The sequence below is a fragment of the Vicia villosa genome, linkage group LG1, assembly GCF_029867415.1.
Source record: "Vicia villosa cultivar HV-30 ecotype Madison, WI linkage group LG1, Vvil1.0, whole genome shotgun sequence".
Classification (NCBI taxonomy): Eukaryota; Viridiplantae; Streptophyta; class Magnoliopsida; order Fabales; family Fabaceae; genus Vicia; species Vicia villosa.
The window spans coordinates 145990010-146004998 of NC_081180.1; the positions used below are offsets into that span (position 1 = coordinate 145990010).

General features: G+C 35.4%; 2 protein-coding genes across 4 annotated transcripts; one reads left to right on the forward strand and one right to left on the reverse strand.

Moving 5' to 3' along the window:
- Positions 1-784: 784 nt before the first annotated feature.
- Positions 785-3565, forward strand: LOC131644429 (uncharacterized). Of its 2 annotated transcripts, none has more exons than XM_058914924.1 (3): positions 785-1018; positions 1214-1359; positions 2977-3565. In XM_058914924.1, exons 2-3 carry the CDS (start codon positions 1239-1241, stop codon positions 3360-3362), a joined length of 507 nt encoding a protein of 168 aa, XP_058770907.1. In that variant the 5' UTR covers positions 785-1018; positions 1214-1238; the 3' UTR covers positions 3363-3565. The 2 variants fall into 2 exon arrangements, with proteins under 2 accessions (XP_058770907.1, XP_058770906.1); XM_058914923.1 differs by having other exon boundaries at positions 785-925.
- Positions 3566-7198: 3633 nt separating this feature from the next.
- Positions 7199-13607, reverse strand: LOC131644430 (methylcrotonoyl-CoA carboxylase subunit alpha, mitochondrial). Of its 2 annotated transcripts, XM_058914926.1 has the most exons (16): positions 13066-13606; positions 12839-12960; positions 12489-12636; positions 11838-11975; positions 11511-11606; positions 11371-11430; positions 10344-10436; positions 10154-10265; positions 9495-9596; positions 9225-9361; positions 8662-8896; positions 8418-8584; positions 8197-8313; positions 7852-8094; positions 7656-7751; positions 7199-7445 (listed from the first exon to the last, which is right to left on the reverse strand). In XM_058914926.1, exons 1-16 carry the CDS (start codon positions 13411-13413, stop codon positions 7437-7439), a joined length of 2223 nt encoding a protein of 740 aa, XP_058770909.1. In that variant the 5' UTR covers positions 13414-13606; the 3' UTR covers positions 7199-7436. The 2 variants fall into 2 exon arrangements, with proteins under 2 accessions (XP_058770909.1, XP_058770908.1); XM_058914925.1 differs by having other exon boundaries at positions 7199-7751; positions 13066-13607.
- Between the last annotated feature and the right edge of the window lie 1382 nt (positions 13608-14989).

Genomic DNA, 14989 nt, shown 5'->3' on the forward strand with positions numbered 1-14989 from the left:
ATCAACTATATGTCAAATATGCCTTTCTCGATGGCGTACTAAAAGAAGAGATCTATGTGGAGCATCCACAAGGATTCGTTTTTGAAGGTGGAGAAAGCAAAGTGTTTAGACTAAGAAAAACACTATGTGGCCTAAAGCAAGCACCTCGAGCATGATATGGCAAAATCGATTAATATTTCATGGATCAAGGATACAAGGGAGACAACAATGAGCCTACAATATAAATCAAGTCGCAAGGTCAATCAAGTCGCAAGGTCAGTACTAGGGGTGGCAAAACGGGCCCGGCCTATGGGGAAAGCCCGTTTTACCCGCACTTTTTCGCGGGGCGGGGAGAAGTTTTAGGTCCGCTCCCTTTAGTGTGCCCGCCCCGCCCCATTTTTTGCGGGCTTTTGCGGGCATGGGTTTTTTCATTCAATTTTACTATTTTTAGGCCTAAAAGGTTCAATGCCCGCAGGCTTTCCCCGCCCCGCCCTCACTTTTTTGCAGGGCGGGACAGAATTTTAGACCCGCACTCTCTAATATGCCCGCCCTGCCCCGCACCATTTTTTCGCGGGCTTTTGCGGGGCGGGCATGCCCGTTTGTCATCCCTAATGAGTACACTCTCTTATTCTCTCTAAATGTAGATGATCTTATCTACCCAGGACACAATATTAAGGATTAAAAATTTTATAAGTAAAAAAATTGAAAAATACTTTCCTTAAGAGTACTTTAAAATATTTTAAAAAAAAATACAAAAATGTTTTTTATATATGAAATTACATGTGTTCGGTAAAAACTATTGAAATTGAAAACCCTAAATACTTTTTGTTGAATGTTAGGGTTTGACCGGTTTGTGATTGCGAGGACCCGTCACTAATCAAGAATCCGAATTCCAATTTCAAAACCATCAACGAAGAAGAACAGAACCTCTGTCTCTGCTTTATTGGTATTCTCTTCATCTTTCCACCTTTATATTCTTTCTTTCCTTTTTCCCCAAAATTCATGACGGCTTATTCCCCTAATCTTACTGCACGCGCAGGTTTTTACTTGTTTGTTTTTCTCAACAGTTTCTGAATTTTTTTAATGGGTCTTTGTTTTTGTACTCAGATTTGAAATAAAGTATTGTTCTTTCACTGAACTGCTTACTGTTTGTTTGTGGAGTAGAATATTAATGGTTGTTATCATTTTTGGAGATTTGATTTGCATTTTAATTACAGTGTTTATGTGTTAACAGGGTTTTATTTTCATGTACTAATACCATGAAGAGGACACTGCCATGGAGTGATGATGATGAAGGTGATGACTCATCGAATGATGAGTCGTCATCTTTACATTCAGATTCTGAAGGTGATAGTCAAACTGGAGGGAAAAAATCCAAAGGTAAATAATATCTTGTAAGTGTAACATTTAGCAAGTTTTTTGACAATTCATTCATGTGTGATCTATGAAGCATTGGCACATACACTAGACATGACACTGACACTTAGTCGGTATTGTGTCGGTGCTATAAAGTGTGCGATATGTGCAAATAGTATATGGACAAATGTACTCACTTGAATCTAGGATGTGCATGGGTTCTTAATGTGATTATGCCCCAACACATTTGTCATGCATCCAAGCTATGAAACTTGGTGTTGCTAGCTAGTTTCTTCACTTGTTGATTTGGATATTTCTGATCATATTATTGATAAAGGTAAATTGGGCTTGATCTAAGGGTAGATAATTTTATAACTTGATAAAATGACAATGATGAACCAGTCTAATTGTGTTGCAATTACATTGATCATGTTGTGTCTGGCATTTAATATGATAGAATAGAAGTTCTTCTGACTAAAGCAGGATAGTTATTGATGAATAATAAGAGAAATTGCACAATGTGATGATACCGTGCGATGGGATCGTGGAAGAGATTCCTTGTTATTGGTATTCAGTGATTGCTGTTTTTTATCTAGAGCTTCAGTCAGGGCAATGCAATATAATATGGTTTCCTTACCCTGCTATACAGCTGTTGTAGACAGATAATATCTTAAATAAGATTATGTAGGATTGACTGATTCGAATATACCATCAATCTAGGTTGTTAATCTCAGATAGCGGCGCGTAACGCCGAACCTCCCAAATGCTATAGCGGGATGACCGCTATTGTGAGCTTTTAAAAATCAAGGTAAATACTTAATATGAAAACATAAATACTAAAATAGGTTCCAAACAACATACATAAATACTAAAAATAGGTTCCAACAACATACATAATGACTTAAAGACAAAAGTCGCAACATACATAAACCAAAGTTGCAACATAGATAAACCAAACATAATGACTCAAATTAGGAATGTACTTAAAATGACTAAATCAAATTCTAAATGTAAACAAAATGACTAAATCACATCAATCTCAGAGAACGACGGCTAATTTAAGTGAAGAGAGAGAATGTAAATGACCTAATGTCTCACTTTTAGCTTTTATATTTGTGAAATAAAAGGGAAAAAATACAAATTTTTCCTTAAAAGAATTCAAAATTGCAGTATTGACCTCATCTTCACAATAGCGGTTTGTAAAGCGCTATTGCGCCGCTATTTCACCGCTACGCTTCCACAAATCGCGGCCGCTATTTCCGCTATTTCATATAGCGGTTAGCAGCCAAAAAGCGTCGCGGCGAGGTTGTCTACCGCTACGCTACACCGCTATAGCGCGCTATTGACAACCTAACCATCAATTATGCTTATAATCGTTCTTTTTATCTTCACAGAAATTCTTTCAAGAGTTTCTTCAGCAACTAAAGTAGATATTTCTCAGAAAATATAAATTTGAATATCAGGGTTTCTTTATTCTGTCTTTGTTTGTCCATATTGCGCTACTTAAATTGTGTTCTGAAATCCATAATATGATAGCTTCGTGCTTTATTGTTTGTAAACTTTTGACATCTTGACAATTCTCACTAATATCACTTCCTTATGGTTGCATATTCACTTGTTTAATGAACATTGTGTCTATAGGTAAACCTACGAAGAAGAAAGGTGCTCCAATTGACTTTGAAGCTCTCAAGCGATACGGGTATAAAGGCGGGCCTTCTGTCTTAAGGGTACCTCCACCCAAAGAAGGTGACACAAAGCAAGATTGGTCTTGGTCCAGTGGAAAAGAAAAGCGTGTCGTCAAGGAAGTTGAAGAAACATATGAAGAGCGGAAGAAAACAAGAGAGGCTCTTTCTGTAGGAGAGCAGCTGCCAACTGTTCTGACTAGGAATGAAAAGAAGAATCTTTCCTTTTCACAGAAGGAAAAGAGGAAAAGGGAGCTTGGTCAAGCAAGCAGGGGGAAGAATTATGTTGAAGAAGAGAAAAGGCAGTTGAGGGAGAATGGAGTATATTCCGGTTTTGATGCTTGATATGCTGAGGCTAGAATCTACTGCATCTTGTATAAAGGTTACTATGATACTGTCCAGGGTCATTTTGTACTGTAATGATTTGGTTTAGCTCATGTCTCTACTATAATCTCATGGTAAGGCGAAACCATTTTAGATGATAAATGACTGAGGCTGGTACCCCTTTTAAGGATAGCCAAAATTGAACATCACAACATTTTCGTTCACAGCTTGATCTCTCATGACTATGGTTTACTCCTCTCATGTCTTTTGGAAGTTTTAATTAGAATAAACGACATGGAGTAACATTTAAAAAATAATGGTGTGATAAAAAATAATTCTGAAATTGATTTCTTAAAAATGACTTGATTGCAGAATGATTTGTTTGGGTATGTACGTTAAACATAAGTTGAACAGTAAAGTTGAACTGTTGAACTAAATCGTCAATGAACTTTAACTTCCAATTGCACTGGCTAGTTGAACTGTTGAACTAAATCGTCAATGAACTTTAACTTCCAATTGCACTGGCTTAGTTTTTGGGACTTGAATGGGTGTCCCCACAAACGTTTTTATTTGATAAGTTTCTCAGTCACCCACTTTACTACACAAGGCTACAAAACCATGTTTGTCCTTCTTACACACTACTCTAACCCTGTAGCCCTCATTCTTGACAAATGTTATCTTTCTTTATCTTTCTTCCATTTAACACTGACCACTCCCTAATTGCATCTTTAAATTCAGACAGAGATTTGAATTCCATACCTAATTTGGAAACAAAACATTCATTTTGGAATCCTTTTTTATAGGTGACATCTTCTTAGGATCCTTGGATGCCATAATCTTGAACTTTAATGATTTACCATTTACCTCAACCTTATTCCCAATAACAGGTATTTCTACTTCCACTCGCTCAAATTGTTCATCTTCTACCTCACATGCTCTTTCTTCTTCAGTGTCATCAAATCTTATGTCATCATCATCAGTACTGTCATCTTCACTGCAATCATTAACAACATGGGTAAACCCTTCGTCCACTTGAGGAATCTTCCTAGCCTAAAGTCATCGTAACCTCAATCTTTGATCAAACTGACAGCTTCAAAAAAAACTCCACTTATCAGAGTCTTGACCTTCAACAATGGTTTCACTCCCTCCTCTGTAAAACCTGTGATTTTCATGCACAAAGTTTCCTCCATGATGAAAGGTTACACTGAAATACTCCATTTCTGCAAATACACAGTAACCCATCAATGGAATATCTAACAATACTAGTTCAATGACATTTTTGCAAATAACCATAAAAATCGTACCTTTTTGAAGAAATGCCTGCTGATCCTTGCAAGGAGAACACTTACGAAGTTGAAGAAGATGATGAATATCACGCACAGTTGAGAAATCAGATAGGTAGGGTTTGAAATGAGTATTGTGAAATGTTCCAAATTAGCTGAACTATTATCCCTATATAACAGGTGGCGAAAAAGCTATTTTTTTCCTTGTATTAATATCATATAAATCCTTTAGGTCGTCCTTTTCCTTTCTTTTCATACTTGAATGGTTATATGAATGCATGTGACTAGGGTAGTAAATGTAAAGCTGAAGATGTTAACTTTATTTAAAATTTCGTTACTCAAATAAAGCATCAATCAAAATTAGACAATTTCATTTTTCACGAAGCAAAGCGGGCAGAAAAGACAAAGACATGTTTGTATAAATCTATGTGTGGATGTACTCTTAGGAAGACTAAAAAAACACTGACCACTATAAATCTACACAAGGCTAAAAAACCACAATTACCCTTCTTACACACTACCCTAACCTTGTAGTCCTCATTCTTGACAAATGTTATCTCTCTTCCATTTAACACTGACCACTCCCTAATTGCATCTTTAAATTCAGACAGAGATTTGAATTCCATACCTAATTTGAATTGGAAGTCCTTGTTGAGCAGCTCACCTCTGAATTGCTCATACTTTGGCTTGGGGGTCTCTCATCCTTGTCACTTTCACTAGGGTCTGAACTATCTAGTTGTTTAATATCATAATCAACCTCTCTATTTCTAAATATATTTGCATTCCTCCTTGAAGAAGATCCCAACACAGATTTTGGAACCAGAACATTCATTTTGGAACTCTTCTTTATGGGTGACATCTTCTTAGGATCCTTGGATGCCATAATCTTAAACTTCAATGATTTACCATTTACCTTAACCCTATTCCCACTAACAGGTATTTCTACTTCCACTCGCTCAAGTTGTTCATCTGCTACCTCACATTCTCTTTCTTTTTCACTGTCATCAAGTCATATGTCATCATCTTCAGTACTGGCATCTTCGCTGCAATCATTAAACCTATCAACATCAGGGTTCAACACCTTGGTCCTCATGTCTTGAATCCCATATTCTACCCAAATGTGACCATCCACTTTACAAGACATGAGTGTATGGACTGACCCCACATGAATTGTTTGCACCCAGTGGGATTCAAATTTGAGACCTTGAGAGGAGCACACTCTCAAGACTCAAGCCTCAACTACTAGGCCAACCCATGGAGGTTAAATGTCGACCGTTTTAGTTTACTCATTTTATGGTTTACAACTTCTATTTTTATTTTCAAAGTTTTTTGTTTAACTATGGTTCAGGGGTTATTTCAGATATGCATATCCAGATAAACCACATATTAATTTTTTTTTTTAAAAATAGGAAACTTTTCGGATGTGCATATTCGAAAATATCATTTTTATGTAAAATAATAGGGTTTGTCCGGAGACGCACCTCCGAAAAGTTCTCAATTGACATGATAAGATTTCTAAGGTGCAAAGTGATCGAAGCCTAGTATAAATAGGGTATATCTCATCCTTTTTTTTTTTTGTACAAAACACCCAATATCAGAAAATGAATACATATCCCCACTTTATATTTATGTATTTCAATGGTGGAATGCTGCCACTTTAATTTAGGATTTGCGAGGACATAACTTGTGCCGATCTGATAACCAAATTGAATAGGCTCCTACGATATCCAGAAAATCGACACGTTGTCAAACTCGAATATCGTTCACACTCGTTTGACAATAATGGAAAGATACAGTTCACCAACTTTGAACTGAAGACGGATGCAGATTTAGAGGTTATGTGGAGTACTTTTTGGCAATATGAAACAAAGAGTCTGATTGAAGTGGATGTGATGATTGCAAGATTTGTCGACGGTATTATCAACATGTTGCAATGTCCGGAACTACCCATTTATAATGATGTGTAATGTTAATTATCTATGTAATGTTGAGTGTTTTAATTTAATGTGTTGTTATGAATTTTCAATTTATCTATATTGGTTGTGTTTTCTATTTTTCATTTAAAGTTTCAGAGATATTTTCGGAGATATATTTCTAAAACATATCAGACATGAATTAGAAGATGTATCTTTGAACTAAACTTTAACAAAAATGAGACACGGTGTATTTGGAGATACATCCATGAACTATAAGGGCATTTTTGGGTTTTCACCAGGGATTGTCATAATGCACAAGGGTGAGAAAAGAAATTGCCTACGTATAAAAGCCTGTCCATCAAAATGATTGAAACTAACGCAACAGAGAATTTATCAGTTATCACATTATTGTTGGATTTCCTATTTTTAGTACAGACAATTTCTCGACTGTTCAACTAAAAGGTTGTTGTTGAATCTTATATCTCTTTGGAATGATGCAGTACTGATGAGTGGCTGGCATAAAAAAAATTGTATGCTACGCAAATACCAAGCTATGGTGGCCTTAAGAAGAAATACAATTCACCATATTCAAAGAAAGTTGAAAAACAAGTTAGATAAAAACAAAAATGCAGGCAAAGACTCCTGATGGAGGAATAGATTAAAATGAAGAAATTTTAGTTTTGTTATTAATAACTGGAGGAACTACTTGCATTATTTTATTTCATCCACTGTAACTTAAGGAATTGAGATACAAAGATTTTTCAACAAGAAATCAATTTACAAGTGTTGTTCGTTAGTCTCGGTAGAAGCTCACACGATTCCTTCACCTTTAACCTTCCATCCAGAATCAGGTCCCTGTTGCCAAACTCCTGGCTAGAGCTCTACTCCTGTATAATTTATTGATCCTGCCCAAACACAACTCTCAAGATGTGAAATGAACATTTACAGTACTGATTACCTTAGAGGTGTGGCCAAGTGACAAAGACGACACGGAGATATATTTATTGATAGTCAGCCATGCAGTGATGTAATGGAGCAAAATAAAAGAACCAATGATATTTCTAGTATACCTAGGCCATGGCCAATGTGAAGAATAGCAAAGACAATTGACTAACCTTTACGTTGAAGAGAACACTACCATCAGAAACCTGTCCCCCCACTGCAACTTGAAGCCCGTGGACAAAGCCAGAAATTGGTGCCTTTACAATATGCTAGAGAAGTGCAAAATATTGTTGGTTATAACTTACTAAATAGATAAACAAAGACACCAAAGAGAGAAATTTCCGACATTAACAGAGAAACAATACAAACCTCCATCTTCATCGCTTCTAATACTAACACGGGCTGGCCAACCTCTACTCTTGTCTCATTCTTTACTAGAACCTTAACCACCAAGCCTGCCATGGGTGCCACAACAGCCCCTTGAGGAATGGTTGATGATTCAGATTGGGGTTTAAGTTGGGATTCATCATCCTCAGACAACTTGAGGCCTATTTTCTCTCTGAAATAGTGATGAAAGGACCCTTGCCAAATATGAATATGCTTCGTTTGCTCCTGAATCCCAAGAGAAGGAAATCAACCAAGAGAATATAGCATCAATTTTTTTTACCAATCTACAGACACTCCAAAAGCATCTATGCAGAGGAAGGAAAATACCTTTGAGTATGCAGCAAGATTAATATTGTTGATTACACCATCAGCTTCAACTCTAAAATGGTGATCTTTTACATATGTTGCCTTGACTTCTAAAACAGGGCTTCCATTTTCTTCTGTCTGGAAATATACAATAACATCTTGACTCAACTTTTTAGAGAATTTTGGCATAATAAACCATGGAAAAAAAATTACTGATTCACATGTTATATGTTAGGTGATACCTCAATCAGGTATCTCCCATCAGGTTGGTAAGTGATAGTAAGCTTCAGGATCTTTGAGCTACCACTATCATATTCATTATCCCACTCAAGTTCTATTGTCCGCTTAGCTTGATGATGGACTCTAAAAGGTGGTGAAGCATACCATATAGGGAGTAAGTTGCTGCCACCTGAACATACTGACAGATGTAATTTACCTAAAAAACACAACAACTCAGAACATTATACAGCAAGAATAGGACAATACCAGGTTTTCTTTTAGCTGATGTGAAATGCTCTTTCTCAATGAGACATGCAACCACAAGGGATGCACTGCGTCTAGCAGCCTCATATGCTTCTTTGGCAGATTCTGAATTTTTAGCATCCACAAATAGATCTTCTTTGTAATTATCAATAAAATGAGTCTCCACATTTCCATTTTCAAATGCCCAGTGATTAACGAGCTTTTGAAGAAAGTTGACATTGGTTGGTAGACCTGCAACCTGTGCAAGATGTTAGAAACTTACACATGGAGCATGATTTCAAAAAGATATATGCAGCTAGAAATTATAATTGATTAAGGATTACTTAAATTTCATTCTTCTACAGGAAGTAGTGGAAAATGTTTAACTTTCTTACATATCTAACACTATTCCACCCCATCGTGTTCAACCTCGGTCCCAAAGATGACAAATACAAGGTCTAATAAAGGACAAATTGTATAGCATCTCAATATGAAAAAGCAGTCAATTTACTAAATAAACCTCAATCATGATCACAATTATATCACATTCCTATATCAAAATTAACATGAAAATTAAGCATACTAACCTGAAAGTTTGACAAACTATCCTTCAGTTTGACCAATGCTGCAGCACGATTTTCTCCCCGCACCACAAGCTTAGCAATCATTGGATCATAGTGCATGCTAACAGCATCTCCTTCTCTAACCCCAGTATCCACCCGGACTGCCAAGATAGTAAATTTTTTCAGTTAGTATAAAAGAAAGTATCTTGGAGTTTCATGTTCGTCCACAGTAGAAAATAGGATAAATTTTCAGATTGACCATAAAAATTACTAGGTTAACTTTGCACAACTGACCCCCTGATGAGTCCGGAATGCGATAATGGTGCAATACTCCAGTTGCTGGTAGAAACCCTTTTGGAACATTTTCAGCATAGATTCGAGCTTCAAAAGCATGACCTGCTTCCACAACAGAGAATTATGATATAGATCAACTTCAAAGTGTAGGCATAACAGAGTTTCACACACATATTCACAATAGTATAATAAATAATTAACAAGCTCAAAATCATTAGCAAATGACTTATACAACCTTCTATATGATCTCATTTTCAGAAAACCAATTCTTTTTATGTCATTCTTAAGTAGGTTACAGAGGATATCACTAAGATGGCTTTCTCCAGCAATTAGTCATTAATACTAAATAGTAGTAAGAATTTATTTTTCTCCAGGCATAGTATTTGTCAAAATTTAGGAGTAAGTCAACTACAGAAAACTTTCTTAAGCTAATATTTTCTCTTTGCATCTTGAGAGAAACTAACCAAAATTAGAAGAGCATACTTAAGTCAACCACAGATCTGTAGAATTGTCAATTTCAGTTCATTAAGTTTAATATAAAATTAAACAGTGTCAACCTAAAAAGTCCCTCGCCCACATATTAATTAAACAGGAGGGGGACTAAGATATTAACCCCTACCCAGCACCAAAAGAAAAGAGAAAAGGAAAAACCAAATCACCTAATATTGGTATCTGTGATTGATTCAACGGAAGAGGGTCTCCATTGGCAACATGGATTTGCCATTCAACAAGATCTTGACCAACAATCATCTCTGTGACAGGATGTTCGACCTGTACTAACATGCCCCATGTTATATTTCGTAAGCCACAATTCTAGTACGAAATGACAGTAAATATCAATCCAAGCACCTGAAGACGGGTATTCATCTCCATAAAGTAAAACTGGCCAGAGACTGTATCAACTATAAACTCCACTGTCCCAGCATTGTAATAGTTAACTGCCTTCAGTCATCAGAAAGAAACACGAAATCAGTAAATGCTATCGAATAGAATGAAAATATTCAAGCCACGTTAAGTTATGCGAAAGGAAAAGGATAAAGGGAAATTGCTCCTAATTTCTCAAAAATATTTTAATAAAGTTTTCATATTAGTAATTACAATTTAAAAGTAAATCAGGCAAGACATGTGCATGGGTTTAGCATAAAGAAGCGTACATAACCATACCAGATGCTCAAAAAGCAGAAAAATAAAGCATAAAAATTAAAGCCAAACAATTTCATAAAAACTGTCGAAGATAATTGTTAATATGCCAAAATAGAACGGAAACAGAAACCTAAAAAATAGCACCCAAATGACTGAATGAAACCAAATCAAAAGTAATGACTACAAGGGTGCGGAGTCAAGGCTCTTCAAAGGAAGATGGTCCTGTCACACAGCCCAAATTAGGAAGTTCTTCCTCTTCTCCCTCACGCTGCACTAACCTCCTCTCATCACACTTTTCATTTTTCTTAATATACCCTCTACACTCTACTAGAATTATAACTTTGCTGACTTAAATACCAGTCCTAAAAGATACCATATAACTATTTATAAACTGTTAACCAATTAACTATATAAATAAATTAATTCAGAGACAAATTATAAATACTATGCATGTATTATATAAATAAATAAATAAACCTTATTGCTAAAACTCATATGAAACTTCCTTGTTGAAAATTTTAAGCATGGAATTTTAACATTCTGTGATGTTCTCATCTTAAGCTTTGAAAGCATAGAAAAGAAACTAATCCAGTCATGAATGCAACTTATCTAAAAGTTTTCATTCTTGGTAGAAGCCAACAAACCAACGACTTCAGATTCGTCAAGGATTAATGAAGCAATAACAAGTGGTTGAGAAAATACTAGTTAGCATTTTGAAACCAAATGATCTTACCTTTGCTGCAGAAACAGCAGCTTGACCTAAGTGTGCTCGAAACTCAGCAGAAATGTTTGGCTGCAAATGTGTAATTACAAGTTCACAACTCCAGCTATACTTTTAAGCAAAATATATAGTTTGTGGAATGTAAGTCTTACAGCTGGAGCTTCTTCAATTATTTTTTGGTGTCTTCTCTGCACACTGCAGTCTCTCTCATTCAAATGCACAACATTCCCATGCTTATCCCCAAATATCTACGATGTCAAACAAAAAAAAGCATATAAGATCAAATCCAAGTCAGATGGTCACAATCTGAATTCCCATGTTCCCAATAAGTTCTGAAGAACTGGAAAAAAAAAAAAAAAGTCTCAGGACTGAATGTCCACTATGAGGCACTTCAAAATTTTCAGAAGAAAAGTAAGCAGCCAGTGAAGCTTCTAGGAGAAATACAGTAGCAGAATGAGTGAATAGAACAATATAATTACTTGGACTTCTATGTGCCTCGGCTGTGTAATATACTTCTCCAGCAAAATTGTATTGACACCGAAAGAAGCAGCTGCTTCACGTTGAGCTGCAAGGAATGATTCAACAAATTCATCTGGAGTGTGCACAATCCTCATACCCTACAATATTCACATCTTACAAATTTCAATATGATAAAATTATAACCTCATGAGCAACAACAATAGTCTTTATTGATCTCTTTCTCATCTGTTATCACAACAAAAGAAATGTGAGATTCTTAGAATAGATTTTCAACTCTTACACATGGAGAAACCTAAAAGTGTAATCACGCATTACAGTAAACATATTCATCATGTTATCATCAATACATGAAAACTGGATAGGTAAGGTTCAAAGAATCATAACTACACCATAAAATAAGCGATCCAAGACAAGAACCATAAAACAATGTGAAAACCTACAACGAATTAGACAAATAGCACAAGCAATAGACTTTCCAAAATGGCCACACATATTCATTCAATACTATGATCATCCAGCTCAGAGAATAAATCAGTAAATTGAGTATAATGGAAAGAAAAGTAGCACATCCCTAAATCAAAAGATCGTAAAATAGCGAAAGAGATTAACTAGAAGGGGAATAAGTACATGAAGGTAGCACTAGGAAGCACCTTTCCTCCACCTCCATGGGTTGGCTTTATGAGAACTGGATACCCAATCTGATCAGCCTCCAACTTCATTTTATCAATATCTTGTTCATCTCCATGATATCCAGGCACAAGTGGCACCCCAGCCGCCCCCATTATTCTCTTTGACGCACTAATTAGTCCATTCCAAACAAAACAGATCAGCTAATAATTCTTCATACAGACACCATACATTACACTAAGCCCTAAACTCTAGTAATACATTACACCATACATTACACTAAGCCCTAAACTCTAGTAATACATTACACCATACAGGCCATGGTTGAGATAAATATGCAAAAACTATAAATTGAAAATATCCAGGGTTGTACCTCTTGTCACCCATATCTCGGATTGCAGATGCCGGAGGTCCAATGAAAGTAATACCTTTATGATGACAGAGTTGAGCAAAATCAGCACTTTCCGATAGGAATCCATATCCAGGGTGGATAGCCTAATCAATCAATCACACAATTACACTTCAAATTTCAATCAATCATTACGAATTAAGAAAGGAAGTGAATTGAACTGAAAAATGTTGATGATTAGTAATTACTACCTGAGCACCGGAACGCAAAGCAGCATCGATAATGGAGGAAGAGTTGAGGTAACTGAGACGAGGAGGTGGAGGACCGATTCGTATGGCTTCATCGGAAGATGCCACGTGGAGGGAGTCTCTGTCAGCGTCGCTGTAAACGGCGACGGTTTTGATTCCGAGTCTGTTAGCGGTTCTGGCGATCCTGCAAGCTATTTCGCCTCTGTTTGCTATTAGAATTTTGTTAATGCGTTCTGGTTTGTTCGGTTGTTCAGAGAAAGCGCGTGTGCACCACACGTGGCACTTTGAGCATGTGAGGTTTGTCTTGATTTTGGTAGCGTCTCGGCGGAGTAATAAGAAAGAAGAAGCCATGTTACATAGTCGTTGAAGAAAGGAGTGAAATGAGTGAATTTATGATTACAAGTGTGTTTGGATTGTTACGGAACTTGACAGAATGTCGTCGTGGATGATAAGTGCGATGCGCTGTATTGATGTATAATAATGGTAATGTAATCTTACATGGATAAGGACGATATTCCTAATTGAGTATGTGAGAAACTAAAACGATAAAAAAATGGAGGACAAATGGAAAGAGAAGAAGTATGGAAAAAATAAATGATTATTTAAGAGAAATGATAGAATCACACCACAATGTTTATAAATTATACCATGTACAAAGCTTAAAAAATAGAGAAAAGATATTTGTAAACTATTTTTCTAACATTTACACTGTAATACATATAAAATTATTCTTTTAATAATTTATTCAGCCTTAATTATTGTGCAAGAGCATTTTGTTTTATAATTCCAGTGTCAAAATAACAATTGCTGTAAAAAATATTTAGAAAAATACTTATATATTACCCGCCAATAAAATATATATAGACTAAAATCATATTAACTAACTAAATCACGTTGATATTCATGGTGCTGTTTGGTCATGCTTAATAAGCATACCATCAATTTTGGAAAATTGACTTTTCATACATTTTTTTAGGCTTTTAGACCTCTAGTTAAATATTCAAACATTAAAACTTCTGGAAAAAAAAAACCATTTTAGGTTCTTATCAGAAATTTCTGACTCGAGGGGAGGGGGTAGTGTGTGTGTTAAATTTTGTAAAAATATTTGAAGAAAGTAAATATTTTTGAAAAAATTAAGGAATATTTTAGAATATTATCATATATTTCATTTCAGGGTATACATACAAATGGGGTATGAAAACTAATTTTCTCAAATCTGTCTTGTATAATGCCAAAATGCCTACTTTAAAACAGGTCTGAAATTATTGGGCTTTTTATTTGTGAAAGTCCATTTATTGAAACAGTTAAATTTAGATAATTTATTTATGGATCCTCAACTTTTTTGGACACTCAAGGCGAAAATACTAAAATATTCTTATATTTTAGAAATACAACTAGGGGTGCTCGCGGTGCGGTTTGGGCGATTTTAACGAAAAAAATCATCCGAACCGCAAGAGAAAAAATAGTGCGGTTTGGTTTGGTTCGGTTGACTTTTAAAAAAAATTCGAACCAAATCAAATCAAACCAAACTAATGCGGTTTGGTTTGGTTCGGTTGGTTCCATACATACACATATATATATGACAACATAATTTTATATTTAAACATTTATACACTAACAAATAACAACAAAAATCGTCATATTTTGACAATAATTTTCCATGTAATATGTAAAAATTAAATTAGACAAAAGTGGAATATTAAACATAAAATAATAGCATAAAACAATATAAAATTATTATAATGAAAAAAAAATAGAAGAGACAAAAGATTAGTGAAGGTGAAAAGAAAAAGAAAATGTGTTGAGAGATTAGAGAAGAAGATGTGCGATAAAAATGAAACTGAAATACATAACATTTACATAAAAATGAGAAGGTGAAAAAGAAAGAATATAGGAGAGTAAAGATTATAGAAGAAGAGGGAAGATG

Bases quoted from the DNA above. Each gene is read 5' to 3' on its own strand.
- LOC131644430 (XM_058914925.1), bottom strand. From the start codon at position 13,413: ATGGCTTCTTCTTTCTTATTACTCCGCCGAGACGCTACCAAAATCAAG. The intron at 11,976-12,488 runs GTGCTTCCTAGT...TGAATATTGTAG, and splicing joins CCCATGGAGGTGGAGGAAAG to GGTATGAGGATTGTGCACAC. The intron at 9,362-9,494 runs GTCAGTTGTGCA...CTATCTTGGCAG, and splicing joins CATTCCGGACTCATCAGGGG to TCCGGGTGGATACTGGGGTT.
- LOC131644429 (XM_058914924.1), top strand. From the start codon at position 1,239: ATGAAGAGGACACTGCCATGGAGTGATGATGATGAAGGTGATGACTCA. The intron at 1,360-2,976 runs GTAAATAATATC...TTGTGTCTATAG, and splicing joins TGGAGGGAAAAAATCCAAAG to GTAAACCTACGAAGAAGAAA.